A 20,779-nucleotide genomic window follows, 5' to 3' on the forward strand; every position below is an offset into this window, starting at 1 on the left:
GTGGGTTGTAATAGATACAAGCACGGACAGCTCAAACTACCAGGCATCACTAGGAATGGATCACACGACATAGCAATGGCAAAAAGCATGGCATCGGTTATAAAGCTTTTCATTCAACGTCTTCAACCATCCACATCCCAATCGGGTATGCGCCGAACTCGAAATACATGGTCCAAACAGGCAAAAGCAAACATCAAGGAGGATATCAAGCCAAAACAAAAAACACCAACGGCAGATAGAAAACAAACATCAAATATCATCGATCCTCTTCTCTTCGTCAATCCAAGCAAACGTCATAACCATAGTCGACTCGGCGGAAGAAGAAAGCAGACCTCCCCCATTAAAAGATCATTAAAGCGTTTCGTCCAGGACTGCAGAGGCAGAGGGGAGAAACCAGAGTGAAGGAAAAGGTGTAAAGAGAAAAGGATATACCGGTCGAGAGAAGAAGTCGTGCCACAGTTTTTCATGTCCCGTCGAAATGTACAGTGAACAAGAGAAAAGGAGGGCGGCTTGGGTAAATCTCGAATTGTATAGTATTAGCTTGGTCCGCTCTCCGCTCCGCGCGCGCACGCCTGGCCCCAGTCTACATGCTTTTCATGTCCGCAATAAGTACATTCCTAGAAAGCAAATCCAAAGGGGGGGTTGTGGCCTCAGGATCCCGTTTACAGGAGGAACTGAGCCAGGACGATACCAGCGCCGACAGCGAAGACGCTGCCGACGGTGGCGGCGGCGCGGGAACCAGCGTTGCCGGGGACGGTGGGAGGCTTGGTGGGCTGGGCAGAGCCGCTGGGGACGACGGAGACGGTGGAGTTACCAGCGCTGCTGCCGCCAGAGGTGCTCTTGGTGGGAGAGGCAGTGGCGGTAGCAAGGGTGGTCTGGACGTCGGCGGTGGTGGTCTCCTCGTCAGCGGCGGTGGTGGAGGCAGCGGCAGAAGAGGCCTTGGAGGTGGTGTGAGCGGCAGAAGAGGCCTTGGTGGAGGTAGCCTTGGCGGAGGAGGAGGAAGTAACATCCTCGCTGTTGTCGCTGCCGTCGCCGAGGACGACCTTGATGCTCTGCCAGGAGCCGCTGTGGTCGCTGTAGATGTACTCCTTGACGCTCTTGGAGGTGGGGGCATCGGCACCGGCGTAGTCGACAATGGAGATGCTCTTGTAGTAGCCCAGGAAGGGAGCCTTGGAGAAATCGGTGTAGCCACCGGCCCACTCGACGGTGCCCTGAGGAGCGTCCTTGCGGCCGGCGACCCAGGTTCCGAGCTTGACCTGCATGGGCGACTGGGGGAGACCATCGGCGCCGCCCTCGGCGTTGGCAGCGGTCAGGGTGCGGACAACGTTGTTGTCGATCAGCCAGGTGACACCGGCAGAAGTCCACTCCACGGAGTAGGTGTGGAAAGATCCCAGAGGGTTGTCGACGGGGTGGAAAGCACCACGGTCGTAGGTGGCAGTGTTGCCCTTGCTGAAGTAGTTGGTCTGAGCCTGGGCGTTGTCACCGCCAACCCATTCCCAGTCGATCTGAGATCACATGAGTTAGTCTTCCTGTCGAAGGAAAAACGGTAGATGAATAGGGGAAGCATACCTCGTCAAGATCATCGGACTGGAGAACGGCAGAGGTCACGATACCGGCACCAGCGGCGGCCTGAACGACGACATCGATGCGGCCGAAGAAGATGTACTTGCCGGTGCGGATGGTGGGAGCCTCCTTCTCGGTGCTGATGGAGAAGACAGCGCCGTTGCCGTTGTACTTGAGAGTGGTTCCGGGGAGGCTCTCGAAGCTGCTGCATGCGCCCTTGCTGAAGTCGCAGTTACCCGAGTTCTTGCCAAAGGCAGGGTCGTTGGGGCAGGCTGTGAGGTGGAATGTCAGTGATCTGATGCTTGGTCAAGATGTTTGATGCTCCAATTGGTATCCAACTTCGTCACAGTGTCTTCTCCCAGCAATCTCCCACACGTCATTTCTCATTCCTCGCCGAAATCACTTACTCTTCTCAAGGGGGTTGCAGTCGGTAGAGGTCTGGGCAGACACCAGGGTCGAGGCGGCAAGAGCCAGAGCAGCAGTGGCGAAGGACTTGGAAAGCATTTTGGCGATTTGATTATACGATAGCGAGAGCTTGTCGAAAAGATGCGTATGTGTATATATATATATACAGCCGGGTGGACGGGCTGGTCAAGATTTGGCGAGAAGAGAAACAATTACTAGACCTAAGCGATGGTCGGGTCAAGTGGCCGAAAGCTGGTAGCGAGAGACTGCGCAAGAGAAAGACGCGGGACGGAGGCTCGAGGAAGGTTGGGAGGGGCTCGAGGAAGCGGTGATGGGGAATTAATAAGAGGGACGAGGGAAGAAGGAGAGAAGAGGAGGAGAACAGGAATCGAGGCGGTGGTGAGATGCGTGTCTTATTATGTGAGGACGACTCGGCGGTTGACTGACCTGGCTGGCCAGCTGGATCTGGCAGTGCTCGTAATCCAGGTGCTGGACAGCAGGCACTGTCCCCGTGCTGGTGCTGCTCCCGCTGCCGGTGCTGCTGCTCATGAGCCCAGCCCGGCCCAGGGTCCCACCACTTGCGCCCCCTGTCGCAAATCCCTGCAGGGCCAAGACCGCCGACGCGAGGGAGGCCCCTGTCGATACCTGCCTGGTTGCGCCGGCGGTGGCCAACCAGCGAGGGCGGCTGAGCCAGGCCGCGTGAGACCAGCAGAGCAGCCGCCAGCGTCGAAGCTCTGAATCACCCCCAGCCCCTCGGCTCGCTCATCAGGTCCGGCCAGTGGAGAGCGCGCCCAGGGTCCAGAACGGTGGGCGACGCCTGGCCTCGTGTTGGTGGCGCCGCCAGACGTGGGCTGGGCTGTCAATTATTGGCGAGTAGTGCGTCGTCCGAGGTACCGATACTCGCCCGCCCGGCTGCGGCTATGCGCCCAGCGCGAGTAGCAGATACTCGGCATCGTATTTGCTGGCTGGCTGCCATTTCCGACTTGCCGGTAGCCCAAATGGGCCTCGTGTCGCCGGTTTTCCCATGTCGCTGCAGCCGCCCAGGCCTCTGGGTAGAAAGACGAGGAGCAGATAATGGTGAGAGGTGCAGAGAAGAGAGAGGAAAGTTGCACGGCCGCCCAACCCAGCCAGTTGCCAGATCCAACGTGGCGCTCCTTCCCCGTCATCCGCTGTTTCCTTTCCACTTCACCTGGGCGGCAGTTACCTCATTGAGGTAGTACAGTGAGGTAGGTACTGCACGTTATCGCAGTGGAAGGTGGCTCGACTTGGTACCGGTACCGGTACGCGTACGAGTAAATCGACCGAAGGAAGGTGCTTCGAGCGGTTTCGAGCGTATCTGCAGCGGCCGCCCACACACTGACAGATTATCCAATACCATGGAAGTTCCTCTCTACAGAACTCGTATTCTCTGGAGCAAATCCGTCTCTGCATCGCCGCAGTTTCGTACTGTGACCTTGCGCAGCACTGTCTTGTTTCATGAGCAGCAATTGATGAGCCAGAGAGACAGCAGAAGATCTATGAATCACAAAAGATGGGCCACATGACGCGCAGAGGCCCGCCGGTTCTCAAACACCTACCAAGATCGCAAAACCACGCAAACAAATTCACACAGTCAGTCAGTTCACACGGCGCCCCGTGCTTGCCTGATTTTCTTCTGCTAATTCTTTTTCTTCTTACAGTATTCCTTCCACTCGCAGCTCCGTTTCGGTCCGTTGGCTTGTCAATCACGATAATCAAAAAGAAAATACTGCTATTACCCGTACTAGCAAGTGATTCGCACCTCTTCTCGAAACCGCCGTTGGGAATCGTGGCCACACGACCTGCTGCTTTAGGGAGGTTACATGTGCGCTGCCTGGGCCATTGCATGTAGCATGTCGCCCGTTTTGCTCGGCCGTTGATATTGCCTGCCTTATCTTACAGCGCGGCACGGCTGCCGCAACGTACAGTACGGGCCACAGTACGAGTTCTGTACTGCCTCAGCTTCTCAGTATCATCGTGTGCTACAGCATCTGCTTTATCAGTTCGTTGTGCCTCTGCTCCTCGTACTACTACTACTGTACAGTTAGGATAAACAGGACCCTGGAGAGGCACCAACGTCATTGGTGGGCGGACTTACCCCTGATGACGGTCCCGTTGGAGCTGCAGGGTCTGGATGTGCATGGATTCTCTCGGCCTAGGGGCTTCATGTCAGAGCTCCGTCACAAAAAGTACAGCGACATCGACTGCAAACCTATCGTAGGTGGTTGTACCACTAATACGACGACGACAAACGAGCCACAAAAGCGCCGCGGTTGCGAAACAGGGCGATAACGCACACGCAACTCCCCCCATTGTGATCGTGGCACCCTCCGATCGAGCGGCGTACAGCTCGCCCAGACGCCGTGGAACCGTGGCTCCCCCTTTCGAGACGGCTGAGATCGATCGTCGTCAGAGCCTTGCGAGTTTGTTGCCACTCCAGCTGGAAACACTGGAAACACCGTCCGAGCAGGTGTCGCGAGCACGGTGCCCTCGCCAGCAGCACCCTCGTCTTTTGCCCCGTCCTCCTCCTCGTCGTCCGGTCACGCTTCTAGCCCATATACCAAGCCCTGGGAAGCATCAACAGGCAGAAGAGAGGCTCAAATTACAGAGTACGAGGTACCGCTACAAGCCGTCGCCAGAATCTCGTAAACTGTCAGCCGCCGGCCTCGTCTTCCTCTCCCATCCCTCGCTGTTCCGACACCCCGCCGCAGGGCCCCGGTTGCAACCAGCCTCTATCGGACAAGCGCCTCGGCACGGTGATCCCACCTGTCTGCCCACCTGGTCCATCAACCCACCCCCAAGATGCCCATGAATCATACCTTGCCTTATCAATTTCGTCTCCGGGCTGGTATCACCGAGTCCAGTTACAACACTTTGCACCATCTGCATCCGCGCTGTTGTGTGTGCCGTATTACAGGCGCTACACCCTATGAGCGCAGACCAATCTACAGGCCGAATCTACAGCTTTCGTCGTCTTCATGCATGTGTCGTGTCACAAACACTGCATACTGCTCACATCGGTCAGCCTTCCTCTTCTATTTCTGAAGTCTTCTTCTTCTCTCCGCCTTCATATTTTTTCCTACTCCTCTGATCCGATCCGATCCATCAAGCCCCTCCTCCTGCTCCTCCACAGGCTGCTCTGCTCCGCCATGATGCCAGAGCTCCCACTACTACTAGCACGGTAAAACGCCTTGGCTGAGAACTTTGCTTCTAGTATATCATGCAAACCTGCTTCATGTCGACTTTATCACACAATCATGAGACCCAGCTCGGAGCACAGCTCCCCGAGGTTTCGTCACCAGAGATTGCACAACGCACAGCTGAAAGACTTGCATTGCCAATCAGAAGATCACCATCAGCCACCGGTCCACTCCGAGCTCATCCAATCCACGGACCAGTGCGTACTGACAGCACAGTCTCTCTCCTGCGGGATGGAGAAGCACAAGCCAAGGACATGTCATGGTTTCAGTTTTCAGATTCTGCAGACATTGGTGACTCCGAGTTGGGTAGGAAAATCGTGCAGCTGCCCTGTCGACAGCTTACACCAGGAGGGCTGCCCGACCTCCCTCGCTAACCCCTTCTCTGCCCCTCCACACCCTTTCCATCCTTCTAGTACTTGGTTTCCTTTTGTTCTCGTTCTCTTCACGAGGAGTCAAAAAATGCTTGGCATCTCAGGGACGAGCTACTTCGAAGCCGTGCTTGTCCCCGTCCTCCCCGTACCCAGGTGGCTCGTTGCCCGTGACAGTGATACTATCATGGATCCAGAAACAGAACCCCATAGTCAAGCCCCCTTCCGCACGGAGCACCGGGGGAGCCTCTCCCTTGATAGTCAGGTCAGAAAAAAGACACAAGAAGCAAACGCCTTCGGGGACCCCAGGTGGTTCAACGCCGGCCCCGTGACCCCAGACACATCTTGAGAGCTTGGAAAGGCTCTCCTTGGCGACTACCCATCCGGCTGCATACATCTGGCACACTTGCTGCGGCACTCCGGCAACTCAGGTGCCTCTCGCGGTGCTGCTGCATGCAAGTACATGTACTTCGTATGGACCCTCTTCGTATTCAGCACGTCCCTCCACAGACTGGCTGGTTTACCGTCTTCCAGGTCAACTCACATCTTCTTCACGGCCGCTCGCAGCATTGGGCAATGGCTCCTAGCGGCCACTCGTCGACTATGGTATTCGACACCTCTTCCTTGGCGTATTGCTTTGTCGCGGGGAGGCTGTGCTATGGATGCCTCCTTTCCTCTTCCATCAACGAAAAACAAGCGCCGAGCCGGTCCAATTGCCATGAGATGCCATGCGCGAACAACGCCCAGCCAGCCCCCGGCACGGCCATTGCCGTATTAGTCCTCGGGGGAGCGTTCTATTGTCTGTTGATTTAAAATTGCCTGCTTGGCGTCTTGTCTGTGGTCTCTTCTGCCTCTTGCCTTGGTGAGCTGTAAGTCGACCGTGCATCGTTGCGAGGAGCAGAAACCTCAGATCTTTCTTCTTTGACCTCCAATCTGCATTATTTGCAATACCGTCGGTCTCTCAATGACCATAGATCCCGTTCGCGTCATCTCCAAGTGATATTTTTGGATTTTGCCTCCCGATTTAGCTTCGGAGTCAGCCGCCATGGAACCTCTGCAGTGCCGAGGTGTAGCTATCACGCCCTGACTCGGGCCCTGCTCATCTGATTTGATGGCCTTTTTTTTTTTTTCTTCTTTCTTTGAGATCCCACTTATTCTCAAGCACGGCCAGCTCATCTGGCCTGCACGCGCGCATTGCAGCGATAAGAATAGCCTCATTTTCTTCTCCCTGCGTTCCTTTCTCTAGACACGATAATGTCGATGGCGTGAGGTATTGAAGATGACGAATAGAGTGATACGGGAACTCGCTGCGCTAGAGTGAGTCGTCGGCACTTTTTTTTCGCTGCATCATGAGTTGATGTTCCTAAATTTACATCTTTTTTTCTTTTCCTCTTCTGGTGCTACACTTCGCATCACGTCTGATATGTGAGTATTATCCAGGCTATCGCCGATGTAAGTACGTTGGCAGATGCTCAGATCCTTTCCTCCGGCAGCCAAACTTCCCGAGGCTGTGAGTACCTTATTGTCTGGAAAGGCATTCGTTCGTATTCCATGGCGCCGGAACTGACCTGTCCTGTCCTGCTAATGCACGCAAATCCATCCCTCTGCATGGGACTTCGTATGTTATTGCGTGATATCATCAGGGCGCCTACGAAGGTCAAGTAAACTGCTCCTACACCACCAACAGACAAATACTTTGGGCGTTCAGGCACTCATTCTCTATGATTGCTGTCTCGTTGATACCATTCGCATCGTCGGCACAGACTCGTGCGCTTGTTGCGGTTGACGATGCACGCTGCAGCTCCGTCTCTCGTATTCATTTCTGAATACGGCCTCACCGCTGGGGGGGGCAATACCTGGGCATGGACTCTTTTCTTCTTCTTTTTTCTATCTCACAGCAGGCTTACATGTGACGTAAAGGACTATCCAATCATGTAATCACTCTGTATTTGCTGAAGAATCATGTCGGGCATGGCCGCATATGGTTTGATCTTGCAAAGTCACCTCTAAAGGCCGGTCTCACCCATGACAAGGGGAAAATGGAGGGAGAAAAAAAGACGAAAAGAAAGTTGGGTCATTTGCCGTGACCTTGGCTGACCTGCTGTCGAACCAGTGTTTTACATGATCGGCGCAACGACTCACACGAAACACTTTCTCGGGCAGCCAGCAGCCCTTTCGCCCTTCTTCACCCTCAGCCCGGCCGGATCCCTCATTGACCTTTTTTGTCTTGAGTCCTGATATTGATACAGAAACAGACAGGGATGAAGAAAGAAAAGGGATATATTCCGTCTGTCTGGTCTTCCGGCCGTTCACTACATGGGTAATACGACATTGGGGGGGATCGAGATGTGCTGTTGCTCCTCGCAGGGCGGGTGAGACAGTCGTGGGCACGGCTTTCCTTCTCCCGGCCGGTTTGGCTGAGACAAAGGAGGCTCGAGTTCGAACTCGGTCATCTACTTCAATGCCAGTACATATGTACTCGTGTGTGCTTGTCGTCGTGTTGACAGTCGAGGCGAGAGGGGCGAGGAACGTGCATACGATCTCGTACAATGCAGCTCCTGCGAAGCAAGTACGAGGGCACTCCTGACGAAGATACTGCTCGTATGATGGCAGAGCATCAGGCTGCCTCTCGTATCAAGGGCAGAGTGCCAAGTCGTAATCACCCGCCTCAAGGCCGAGCTTTGGTCACAGGATCTTCAACTCATCGGATGTTGTAGTATATCATGTGCGAACTAATGTTTTGTAACACTGCTCCGTAGGTAGGTAGTTGCGCACACTACGGGGGAGCAGTGCTGCTCGGATACTGGTATTGACGTTGGACGGAGTGTCTTAGACTGTGTTTCGGCTTAATGCAGCCTAATCAACCGCTTGTTGTTTGTTTTTCTTCATCTAGTCCTTGTGGCTTACCGTCTGGATTGCCGACATTGACGATTGGGTTATCGATGGGCGGGATGGGCCGCCGTCAAGTCTTTTCTTTGTAACACGTAGCACGACTCTTGATCTTGACGGTAGCCAGCATCGATTATTGATTCACGATTATGTTATTTGGACTGCAGTACTGTTGGGGTATTTCTCGACGTCTTACATCTGTTGCGGTTTAGCTGACATCTTTACGAAAATCAAGTCCAGTAGGTATATAGGTTATGTATCTTCCTGGGACGATATCGCGAGAGCACGAGAAGAAGTCGTGGTGGCAGCCCGCATGCCGGCTCAATTACATGTACCTACCTCCTGGCTATAGGGAGATGAGATGAAGCTGTCAAGCCGATACTGTAGATTACACAGGCACCCATCAGCGAGGTATTCCTCAAGATCTCTAATGCAACATCTGGCAAACTATCATCGAGTTAGGAAGCAATTTTAGGCTAACAAGTCGTGTTTACATTCGTGATATGCCTTGTGCCAATTTGCGGGCATGTCATCGATGATGAAGGGATTTCCGTCTCTTGTTGGTGGCACGGAGCAGCACATGGGACGAAGCACCACCTACATGTAATGCAGCGGCAAGGTGCATACCGCGGTGCCCAGTGCGTTCCTTAGATCAGATGACTTGCATTCACGCACATGGTTGAGCGGTGTTTACGTCTGATATATCACTCGGCGATGTATGATGGCAATGACGTTGCCGGATCTGCTCAATGGTGAATATCTACCTATACCCTACAGTTACAGTTAAGGGAGGTGAGGCAGCGTTAACTGCTGCTATTATGTAAGCGCCCAAAGCTGGAGGTCTGGAGGTTTCGATGTCAGTCTACATTACATGTATACAGTAGCCCGGCAGCAACTCTGTTGCAGACAATAGAGGTCAGAACATGGACGTTGAAATCCAACAGAACAATCAGGCAATGCTTCTAAGATGCCATGGACGAGTACGACATTTCCATCCATCGCCATGGCCCACCCACTCCGCGAAGCAAAGACAACGAGATGGAAAAGCCACCTTCTGTTGACGCCTGGCTGGTGGACTTTGTCAAACGCCCATTGTCGCTAAATATAGAAGATGGCTGGGGCTGGCTTCAGGGACCGGCCTGGTTCTAGGTAGGGTAGGGTAGGTAATGTTCAAGCAAAGAACCCGAAAGCCATCATCAGCCCTGTGACGGCATACAAGACGACAGCCGAATGATACCTACTTGTGCTATCCCTGCCTCTCAAGCTCTGTTCCATCGTTTCTCGTCTTGTCTGTCATAATGTCCAGCTTCTGATGAGGCTCAAGGTGATCAGTGATTCTGTAGGCCCCTGTACTTCAACTCCTCGTACGGAGCCACTTCCGGCCAATCATCTCAACACCACGCTGCGGAGCGCACACAATGAGAAAAAGAGGAAAATGCTCGACGCCCAGCATTAATCGCAAGTCAACAGACGCACCCGACCCTCAAGCGCCCAGAAGCAGCGCCCCAATCGCATGACGTACATAGAGGTAGGTACTCTGCTCCCCTAAAGTCCCCAGAGACCCAACGCACAGAGGTCGCAGGAACGGCTTCTGCCTGCAGACGACGCTGCCATGATGGTGTCTCTGGTACTTGAAGCCGCCGAATGGAGTAGTCAGCCAGTACCTACTTACCTACCTACTACTGTACCTTACCCAGCCAGAGCTGGCATCGCGCATGCATTTTTTCCGATGCCGCTGCTCGCCTTTTCCCACGCTGCAATTTTTGTGATGAGCGTCCTGGCCTTTCTCTTTTTGCGCCCGTCTCCCAGAACGCTCGTTTAACCGCCCTGCTTTGACGCCCTGCAAGCCTTGCCAGGCGTCGTGATACAGCCTCGTTGCCTTTATTTTTTGTTCCCCCGGTCTTGCTGCCACTAATAGTTTCCTTGCGCTGCTTCTGCTGCTGGTGCGCGAGCCGCCAAAGGACGGGGGTTTACTGAGTAACCTGAGCTGCTTCCTGTTTTTTTTTTCCCTGCCTCTGTCTGGCCAGCGTCTTTCCCCCTCTTTGTGTCACCCTTTCGCTTTTCCTCGCTTCTTCGTCGAGCCCTTTCTCTGAGCCACTTGTCCCATCGCTTGTTGCTTCTTTTTCTTCTTCTTTGTTCTTCTTCTTGAGCGGGGATTGGTTTCCTTGGATGCGTTGTCTCAGCCCGTTCGACCTTCCTTTACAAGTCGTGGTGGGATTAGCCAGTCCTCTTTGCTGGTGACGGCACAACCAGCAGATATCACTCGCCCTACCGAGAGCAATCTACACTCACCAGCCACGAGCACGAACCCACGACGAGAGACGCCGTTCGAACCGAGATCCGAGCCATCTCCAGCCCCATGGCGCCTCACAACGACGTCGAGGCCTTCCACGAAGTGCTGCGGTCCAGCCGCCGCATCCTCGCCCTCTGTGGGGCCGGCCTGTCAGCCTCGTCCGGCCTGCCCACGTTCCGGGGCGCCGGCGGCTTCTGGCGCAACTACGATGCCACCCAGCTGGCGACGGTGCGGGCCTTCAAGATGGATCCGGGCATGGTCTGGCTCTTCTACGCCTACCGGAGGCACCTGGCCCTAAAGGCGGAGCCGAACAAGGGGCACAAGGCGTTGGCCGCGCTGGCCAGGCGGAACCCGGACTTTTTGTGTCTGACGCAGAACGTTGACAGTGAGTTTGGACAGTACCTTGATGGTGATATCGGTGGGAATGGGGCCTGGACGGGCTCGTATGACGACCAATGTTGTTGGCTAACCACGGAGCTGCCACCGCGTAGACCTCTCGCAGCGAGCACAACACCCCCCGTCACAGCTAAAGTGCCTCCACGGCTCCCTCTTCGACATCAAGTGCTCCAACGAGAGCTGCGACTGGATGCAAAAGGGCAACTTTGACGACCCCTTTTGCGCCGCGCTCGCCCCGGCCTCGGTCGACATGCCCAACGGCGAGCCGCTGCCACTGCTGGACCCGTACCACCGCGTCAAGCACATCACCGAGGACGAGCTGCCCAAGTGCCCGCAGTGCAGCAGCGGTCTGCAGCGGCCGGGCGTGGTGTGGTTCGGAGAGGATCTGGACGCCCACATGATGATGGACATTTCGGCTTGGTTGCGTGCTCAGCCAGTGGTACGTACAAATGCCCCCCCCCCCCCCCCCCCCCCCTCACCCCTTTCTTTCCTTGGTCTTCTTTCTGGGAAAAGGGCCTCTTCGCCTTTTGCTAATGCTTCTATGTCTCGCAGGACCTCATGTTCGTCATTGGCACCTCGGCGGGCGTTTACCCTGCTGCTGGCTACATCGACAAGGCCCGCAAACTCGGCGCGCGCATCGTCATCATCAACCTCGAGGCGGAAGACGAGGCGGAGATGTTCAAGGTGAAGCCGGGCGACTTTGCCTTTGGCAAGGATGCCGCCGAGATCCTCCCAGTGCTGCTGGAGCCCATTATCGGCAAGCCAAACGAAGAGGGCGAATTTGAGAAGCCTTGACTTGATGGAGGGCCTGATGAACGACGTGCGCTGCCCCTGGTTGCTGTCTGTTGCTAACGTTTGGTCTCCCTACCTTTTGCTTTCCCTTTTTCCCATTTGTTTTTTCCTTTGATTGGATGAAGACACGAAGACACGCATTCACGGTTGGTTATATCACACGTCTGGGTTATAGAATCATGACACGCGCATCCCTTTGGACACGGGTCACAGTATGCATGAATGGCGACGACGCAACAATGACATTTCTGGAACTGTAATGGATGTACGCCTCAGTGACGCTCACTACATGTGCTTCTGCTCAAGCAGACAGGACCGCAAACTCCAGGCCCGTCCCATCTCCAACCCTCTCCAACTGCACTCTTCAACTCCCCTGTCCAACCCTCCAACCCCTCTTTCGATTGCCCCTCTCTGGCGCCTTATATGTAGAATACTATGTATGTATGTGTTCTCCCCTGCTCGTTGGTTGACCAGCCTTGTCTACAATAGGCAACTGATACTCGATTTCCCCCGTTCATCAGGGCGGGGTTGACGTTGACGATAAACGACTCCATGGGTTCTGATCATCATGACCGCCTCGTTGTCCGTCTTGGCCTCTGCATTTGGCGGTTACTTGGAGGGGCAACTGCAGCCGTCGGCAGAATTGCTGTTGGCTACTACATACATGTACAGTACGTTGTGTTTTAGCATTTCCTTTTCGCTGCAAGGAGACTGCCGTATCTGATGCAGATCAGTGACGTCTACGCCTATCCGATTGCGACGGTTCATGGCATAAAGTCGGCGTGCCTCTGCAGGGCTCCTTTGTGTAAGTTACTTAATCGTTGGTAGGTAAGGTATGTATGCAGGTAGGTTATCGTCGGAAAAGAAGTGCAGTCGCATTGGGGAGCCTTGGCAAGGGAGTCGTACAAATACAAATAGGGAGTGCTTTCCATGTCTCTTTGCTCTCCGAGTTGATGCTCCCTTTTTTCACTCTGTGTAGGCAAAATCATCATTATTGGTGAATATATATATATATATACATACATGGTATATGTTCGCGAGAGTTGATTGAGGCCATCGTCGCTTCAATCAGCCTCTCCTTCCCGTCAGGATGCGGACGAGAGCTGATAGAATCCTCGTCACCCTCTCCCTCGCCGTCATCCTCTCCGGCCAATCGCCCGCAAACGCAGCCGCGACAGCACAACAGCCGTCCAACGGCCTCTCGTACATCAACCCGCTCATCGGCACCACCAACGGCGGCAACGTCTTCGCCGGCGCAACGCTCCCCTACGGCCTCGCAAAGGCGTCGGCCGACGTCGACGGCCAGAACACGGGCGGCTTCGGGCTCGACGGCAGCAACGTCGTCGGCTTCTCGAGCGTCCACGACAGCGGCACGGGGGGCAACCCCAGCCTGGGCAACTTCCCGCTCTTCCCGCAGCTCTGCCCGGACGATGGCGACATCAACTCGTGCCGGTTCCGCATCGGCGACAGGAAGCTGCACTATGCGAACGACTCGGTGACTGCGCGGCCGGGATACTTTGGGCTGAGGCTGGAGTCGGGCGTCGCGGCGAACATGACGGTCTCGCAGCACGCGGCGCTGTATCGGTTCACGTTTCCGCAGGACTCGGACGGGGACAAGCATCCGCTGATTCTTCTGGACCTGACGGATCTGTGGCAGAGCCGGCAGAACGCCTCGATCCAGGTCGACGAGAGGACGGGCCGCATGACGGGCAACGGCACGTTTCTGCCCAGCTTCGGCGCCGGATCGTACGTGATGCATTTCTGCGCCGACTTCTTCGGTCCGGACATCCACGAGACGGGCGTCTGGGTCAACAGCCGCGCGGGCACCGACCCCAAGCATGTCTTCCTTACACGGGGCTTCAACCTGTTCTACCTTGAGGGCGGCGGCTTCGTGCGCGTCAAGCCCCCCGGCGAGGACGGCGTCGTGACGGTGCGCATGGGCATCAGCTACATCAGCAGCGAGCAGGCGTGTCGCAGCGCCGAGCGCGAGATTCCCAATCCGCTCAAGGACTTTGATCGGCTCGTTGGCGAGGCGCAGAGCGCGTGGACGGAGAAGCTGAGTCCGATATCCGTCAAGAGCGGCGGTGCAACAGAGGACTTGATGACGAGCTTCTGGAGCGGAGTCTATCGCAACATGATATCGCCGCAGAACTACACGGGCGAGAATCCGCTATGGAAGAGCGACAAGCCGTATTTCGACTCTTTCTACTGGTGAGTTGTGCTCAAGTCTAAATCTAAAGGGCTCGAGGGGAGATCTGACTGTGTGTGTGTGTGTGTGTGTGTGCAGCATCTGGGACAGCTTCCGTGTCCAGCATCCTCTGCTGACCATTCTCGATCCCCATGCTCAGACGCAGATGGTGGAGGCCCTGCTGGACATTTACAAGCATGAGGGCTGGATGCCCGACTGCCGCATGTCCCTCTGCAAGGGCTGGACCCAAGGAGGCTCCAATGCCGACGTTGTCATCGCGGACGCCTTTGCGAAGAACCTCAGCACGACAATCGACTGGGAGCTTGCCCTGGAAGCCGTTATGGCCGACGCCGAAAACGAGCCGCAGGAGTGGTCGTATCACGGCCGAGGCGGCCTCCACAGCTGGAAGAAGCTCGATTACATCCCCTACCTCGACTTTGACCCGTACGGCTTCGGGACCAACTCGCGCAGCATCTCGCGGACGCTTGAATATGCGTACGACGACTACTGTCTCTCGGAGCTGGCTGGCGGGCTGGGGTGGAGGGACTTGCAGGCAAAGTACCAGAGGCGAAGCATGAACTGGAAAAACCTGTGGAAGGCGGACCAGACGTCGTTGATCAACGGCACCGACACGGGGTTCAGGGGCTTCTTCCAGCCGCGGTACCAGAACGGGACTTGGGGGTTCCAGGACCCGATTGCGTGTTCTGCGCTGGCTGGATTCTGCTCGCTGACTACGAATCCGAGCGAGACGTTTGAAGCCAGCATCTGGCAGTATCTGTTGTAAGTCGAAGACGCCCACTGCCGAGTTGTCACGACCAAGCTGACTTACCTTAACGTACAGCTACGTCCCTCACTCCGTCTCGTCCCTCATTTCGCTCCTCGGCGGCGACGACGCCATGATTTCGCGCCTCGACTTCTTCCACACCTCGGGCCTGGCGGACATCTCCAACGAGCCCGTCTTCTTCACCGTCTTCCTCTACCACTACACGGGGCGGCCGGGCCTCTCGACGAAGCGCATCCACCAGTACGTCCCCGCCGACTTCAACTCGTCGCCCGGCGGCCTCCCGGGCAACGACGACTCGGGCGCCATGGGCGCGTTCCTCGTCTTCTCCGTCATGGGCCTGTTCCCCGTGGCGGGACAGAACGTGTATCTGATCTCGCCGCCGTTTGTGGAGGAGATTAGCATCCGGCATCCGGTGACGGGGAAGACGGCGACGGTGCGGAATATCGGGTTCGATGCGTCGTATGAGAAGATTTATGTGCAGAGCGCGAGGGTGAATGGGAGGCCGTGGACGAGGTCGTGGATTGGGCACGAGTTTTTCACCGAGGGGTGGACGCTGGAGTTGGTGCTTGGGGCGGAGGAGTCGGGGTGGGGGAGGGATGTCAAGGATAGGCCGCCGAGCTGGTCTGGAGATGTGATGTGATGATGGATGATGGATGATGTGATGATGGATGATTATGATGGTCATGGACGACTAAACAGAGTGTTGTATACCTTGTGCGTATGTGTGATGCTCTATGAGGAGGCGATGTCGCTGTGATGCAAGATCTGGCGTGACGTAGCAACGGCTTTCGTGTACAGACACTGAGGATATTCGCATCTCATACCACCCACTCTAGTCAAGGCAGCTCGATGAGTTTGTAAGATGGAAGATGAATCCAAAGGTAGGTATCATGTATCAAGTCGTCAGTCGATCGATGGCTGATGACTTACACGGACGATGCCGCCCCACTTGCATCCAGGGTCCTGCAGTGCTAGCACAAGTGACGTACCACCTCCATTATCAATCATCCCCCAAAACAACAACTTCAACCCATCTTCCAACTTGTCTCCATCAACCTCACCAACCCTCAACCAGACACACAAAGAAAAGAAAAAAAACACAACAGCGCCCTTCCCACCACACACACACACACACGAAAATCGCCCCACCATGCAGGGCTTCAACATGGGACGCTACGTGCCCCCGGAGCACGAGGGCACCACGTCCGGCAACCGGCTCCAGCAAAAGCACCCGCTCGGCCAGCGCGCGCGCAAGCTCGCCTCCCAGGGCATCCTGACGGTGCGCTTCGAGATGCCCTACGCGGTATGGTGCCTGCACTGTCCCCGGCCGACGCTCATCGGGCAGGGGGTGCGCTTCAACGCGGAGAAGAGCCGCGCGGGGAATTATTTCAGCACGCCCGTCTGGCGGTTCCGGTTCAAGCATGCCGAGTGCGGAGGGTGGATTGAGATGCGGACCGATCCGAAGAATACGGCGTATGTTGTTGTTGAGGGGGCTAAAAAGCGGGATTATACTGGTGATGAGAATGCTGCTGCGAAAGATGGGGAGGAGGGGGAGGGGGTGATTTTGACGGATAAGGAGAGGGATGAGCTGCGCAATAATGCGTTTGCGAGTCTGGAAAAGACGATTGCGGACCGGAAGAGGCTTGAGTTGGCGGCGCATCGGATCGAGGACTTGACGGCGCTGTCGGAGCGGCATTGGAGCGATCCGTATGCGTTGAATCAGCGCCTCCGGAGGGACTTTCGCAAGGGGCGCAAGAAGAGGGAGATGGAGGCTGCTAAGGCCGAGGACATCAAGGATAGGATGGGCTTGGGGATGGAGTTGGTGCCGGAGGTGGAGGAGGATGCGCAGAGGGCGAGGTTGGTCGATTTCGGGGCGGTGGAGGAGGAAGAGGATGGTGGTGGGAGGAGGGCGTTGCACAAGCCCTTGTTTTCGACGACAAAGGACGCTCAGGGGCAGACGGGTGCGAAGAAGGCGGCTGTTGCTGCTGCTGCTGCTGGTGCGTCAAAGGCCGAAAAGGCAGCTTCGAAGAGAAAGGAGGCGTTTGTGGCGGATGTCCTCTCCAACACGCGCGCGGCACAGGATCCTTTTCTCAGGAGTTCTTTCAGCGGAGGCGAAGCGAGGACGGCGAATAGACCGTCGTCGTCGTCGTCCCTCGGCATCATCATCAAACGAAAGAAGCAGGGAGATGGTGGCGGGGGCAGGAGGGACGACAAGGTGTCTGATGCGGCAAAGGTGTCGTCGTCGGCGCAGGGATTGGTGGAGTATGATTCTGACTGAAGCATGTGAGCAATGGGTTTTTCTCTCTCTCTCTATCTCTCTCTCTTTCTTTATTATTTTCTTATTTTTCATGGGTTTCGTAGTGTTTGAATGGGCTGGATAGACTCGGCGTTATCACCAGGAGATTCAGACGGGAAAGGAGGACATGGCACTGTTTTATAGATGATACCCCAGGTTGAATGCATAGCCCCCCATCTGCTTTTCATCAAGATTGAATTGAAACTATACAGTAACGACTTGTTCCGCCTAGACGAAAATCTTATTCAACATACTTCTTGACAGAAAGTTACTCCTTTCCCCCAAACTGTTCGTCCACGCTGCCCATTCTTTTCCATGACATTCGAACCAAACTTCCCGAGGTACAGGTTGCTCATCAAGGCTCCTCTCGCTGCTCGCAGAGAAATGAGGGACAAGACGCGGGCAAGACGTAAAAAGAAAAAAGGGGGCAGCTGGCAGAATTCTTCCATCTTGCTTTTCAACAGTGGTGAGAAAACGAACGAGGAGGGAAAAGGTAACAAAAAAAAGAGTCAAAAACTCCGGATGATGTGGCTGGCTGGTTAAGACTGATATAATCCCAAGTGACGCCGTTATTGCTGACTTTAGGGCGCAGTGACTGCTCATGCTGTGACATATTCCGATTGTTTGCCCGCGACCGGAAAGGGGTCGGGGAGTGGTGAGATGAGATGTTCACACCCTATACGTCGTCCATTTGACCAGCAGGCTCCTCGTCGTCGTCGTCGTCGAAACTCGCCACCGAGGACATGTCGTCCTCATCCTCGCTCTCGGCGCCAGCCTCGTCCACCGAATCCTTGTTTGCGTATTTCTGAACGTATTCTGTTGAGAACCGCCCCAGCTGGTCAGTGGTCCATCCTTGGTTCGATCCCATGCAGTGTTTGCGCACCTTTGACTTTTGCTTCGTAACTCTTCGGTTCCCTAATAAGAAGAGCAGCTGCCTCACCGTTGAGCGGGTCTGTCGGGTTGGGATAGCGAAGGAGCTGCGGGAGGAAGACCTCGAAAATGTTGATCATATCGAACATTGGAGACCACGTCTGGTTGATGACATCCAGACACACAGACCCGGACCTGTAGTCGTTTCCGACATGCCTTAGTAAATCTTGCCTCCTCTCTCCCTGACCCTCCGGTATATACATACAGCTCGTCAATGTTTGGGTGAAAGATGCGGTTGACGAAACCGATACTGGGAGACTTGTAGGGATACGTATCGGGCAGTTCGACGTGCACTTTCCACAGACCACCTTCAAAGGGCGCTGCCGAGGCGTGTTAGCTGTGACACCTGCGCCTCCTCTTGTCTATGCCAAACTTACTCTCCGCAGGGCCCTTGAATCTGACGAAAAATTCTTGCCTGCAGGGCAGCAGGGTCAGTATCCTCCGATAACGCTATTATAGACCGATCGGCTCGAACGGGCGGGGGATCAAAAGGCAGTCAGCGTTAACGTCTTACACTGCAGCAACGCCAGTCAGTCAGCAGTCATGCAGTGTTTGGGAGGAGATTGTTCAGGCCGCTGCTTACTGTTGTCATTGACAAGAGTCACTTCGTAGTCACTCATCAACCTGCATCGCTCGTGTTAGTCGGAGCCGAGACAAGGGGCGGTAGACTGTCGGCGTTCGTACATCCTGCAGCATGGTTAGCCAAGCTTGCGTCTCTGTGGTATGTTCATGGGCCAAGTCGAGAAGTCCGACTTACTTCATGACCTAGATCATCCAAGAAAAGGGCGACAAATCATCAGCTCTGGAGCCCTCTCATCCACACAGAGACTCGCCGGCTCTCCCCGAGATAGCAGGGAGAAGCCACAAAGCGGCACTTACATCAGTCTCGATGCGACGGCGCGGGCTGCTCATGATGGGCGACTATCAAGGGCGACTCTTCAGCCCGTTAAAGAAATAGACACTCGACAAGAGATGCGGTACAGAAGAGCTGGGTGCCGTCCGAGGCCCGTCGAGGTGTGTTTTCTCGGCGTCGCAGCGTGCGTCGTGGTTTGCAGTAGCTGTATGGAGGCCGAAAATGGCTCGAAGCACGCCGATTCGGTTTCGGTTCGGAGAGGCGGATGGACGGATGAGGCTCGGAAGACGAGGGTCGATCGGCGGGAGAAGACGATGGAAAGAATAACAGAGAGCGCGACGGTCGAGCGGGAGAGCGGGGAGAAAGAGTATCGGAGGCGAGGTTTGGGAAGACGTGAATCACAGAAGGAGGAGCGATGCAAAAGAGACGATGATCGGTCAAGCAGCAGTCGGTCTGTCGGTCAGTCAGTCGGTGGATTTGGACGGGTTGCTGGTCTTGAGTGGTGACGAGTGATGCGAGGTCGAGGAAGCAAAGATCATACCTATGGAAGGTACATGTAGTCCCGTCACAGCAGGTTTGGCTCCATCGGGCGTGTCACTCTTGCAGCCCCTCTCCGGCTTCTTCCAGCAGTGGGCTCTAGCTGCTTCTGCGGGACCAGACTTGACCCCAAAGTCACTGGCTTAACAGCGATCAGAGCATCAAGTCCGGCGAGCGGCAGCGCTGGAGGGCGCCGAGGATTTAGCGGACAAGGGCGCTGGAGCTACAGTACAGGGAGAGCTGGATCATGTGCTGCTGTGCCTACAGTGGTTGTTGTGTCCCGGTTGGCAGGTTTCGGGGGCGGGCATCACGGTTTGCGCTATCGAGGGGGGTGATGGATTACCTAGCCCAGACTGAGGTACCGACCTAGTATTAGGCCTTCAGTCAGGTGGCCGCTTGACCAAGCTGCCCGTCTGTTTGTCATCTGTGCTTGAGGCGTATGTACTAAGGCTACCTACTGTACGATGCTGTATGGCTGTTTGTGCCGAGGGGGGCGAGTTCACGCTGTCAGCTGCAGGCGGGCAAGGATCAGGGGTTCCTGTTCAAGTAAGGCGTGCTCCAGCTGGAATGACGACGATGATGACTTTGGATGGTTGTGGTTATGTTGCTTTATAGTACCATCTTGACTTGCATGATAGATACAAGTAAGTCTGTTTGACTCATTGAACCCGCTTGTGAGCTGAAAGCTTTTTAGGACGAAGAAGCAATACACACGACTGTATACACCCCGTTATCAAGACTGTCCGGTAAGTGCATCATTCTTAGCCCAGCTGATCAAGCACATACATGCATACTTACATACACACTCATCATCACTCCCTCCCAGCCACACTCAGCCTTGCGCATCCATCTCAACACAGCGTAGCCTCTCCCTCTCAACGACCACATACATACAAGCAAACCACTATCACAAGGCGCATAATAGCGCATTCTCACATCCAGCTCATGCAAGTCAGCAGCTCTCAGGCCTCACCGTCTTCCCTCCCGGGCCCTCACTTACACCACGAGGCCATCCGACAAAGACCATCATACAACCGCCCAACCTCGTCATTGTGCATCTCCTACTCACAAGTACCCTTTGCTTAAAACATCTCACTATACATCACGTTTTTCTTTTTTTTTTTTCATCGTCATCACCGTTGAATCGTCAGCCTTGCAAAAGGCTCGCACCGCGGCAACACCGAAGCCGCTCTCGCCCTCGGCACCGGATCGTCCGCTCTTTTTCCCATCTCTCGCACCGTGCCGCAGCCAGAAGGAATTGCCGTCT

At 55.3% G+C, this 20,779-nt stretch overlaps 5 protein-coding genes across 5 annotated transcripts; 3 read left to right on the forward strand and 2 right to left on the reverse strand.

The window, feature by feature from the left end:
* Positions 1-1,043: 1,043 nt before the first annotated feature.
* On the reverse strand, positions 1,044-2,067 carry TRIREDRAFT_65406 (uncharacterized protein; the record flags this gene model as incomplete). The annotated part of the gene is made up of 3 exons (XM_006967242.1): positions 1,044-1,505; positions 1,570-1,835; positions 1,971-2,067. Coding segments are annotated over 3 exons (825 nt in total), but the record flags the coding sequence as incomplete, so codon positions are not given.
* Positions 2,068-10,450: 8,383 nt separating this feature from the next.
* Positions 10,451-11,927, forward strand: TRIREDRAFT_79919 (uncharacterized protein; the record flags this gene model as incomplete). Its single annotated transcript, XM_006967156.1, has 3 exons — positions 10,451-11,121; positions 11,228-11,571; positions 11,685-11,927. The coding sequence occupies exons 1-3, from the start codon at positions 10,803-10,805 to the stop codon at positions 11,925-11,927; spliced, it is 906 nt and encodes a 301-aa protein (XP_006967218.1). The 5' UTR covers positions 10,451-10,802.
* Positions 11,928-13,014: 1,087 nt separating this feature from the next.
* TRIREDRAFT_79921 (glycoside hydrolase family 92) lies at positions 13,015-15,552 on the forward strand (the record flags this gene model as incomplete). The annotated part of the gene is made up of 3 exons (XM_006967157.1): positions 13,015-14,135; positions 14,212-14,892; positions 14,954-15,552. 3 exons carry the CDS (start codon positions 13,015-13,017, stop codon positions 15,534-15,536), a joined length of 2,385 nt encoding a protein of 794 aa, XP_006967219.1. The 3' UTR covers positions 15,537-15,552.
* Positions 15,553-16,061: 509 nt separating this feature from the next.
* On the forward strand, positions 16,062-17,174 carry TRIREDRAFT_65437 (uncharacterized protein; the record flags this gene model as incomplete). Its single annotated transcript, XM_006967158.1, has 1 exon — positions 16,062-17,174. The coding sequence occupies one exon, from the start codon at positions 16,062-16,064 to the stop codon at positions 17,172-17,174; it is 1,113 nt and encodes a 370-aa protein (XP_006967220.1).
* A 694-nt stretch (positions 17,175-17,868) lies between these two features.
* Positions 17,869-18,742, reverse strand: TRIREDRAFT_65553 (uncharacterized protein; the record flags this gene model as incomplete). The annotated part of the gene is made up of 5 exons (XM_006967243.1): positions 17,869-18,008; positions 18,076-18,257; positions 18,328-18,442; positions 18,500-18,532; positions 18,706-18,742. 5 exons carry the CDS (start codon positions 18,740-18,742, stop codon positions 17,869-17,871), a joined length of 507 nt encoding a protein of 168 aa, XP_006967305.1.
* Between the last annotated feature and the right edge of the window lie 2,037 nt (positions 18,743-20,779).

Source organism: Trichoderma reesei, assembly GCF_000167675.1.
Source record: "Trichoderma reesei QM6a unplaced genomic scaffold TRIREscaffold_16, whole genome shotgun sequence".
Taxonomy (NCBI): domain Eukaryota; kingdom Fungi; phylum Ascomycota; class Sordariomycetes; order Hypocreales; family Hypocreaceae; genus Trichoderma; species Trichoderma reesei.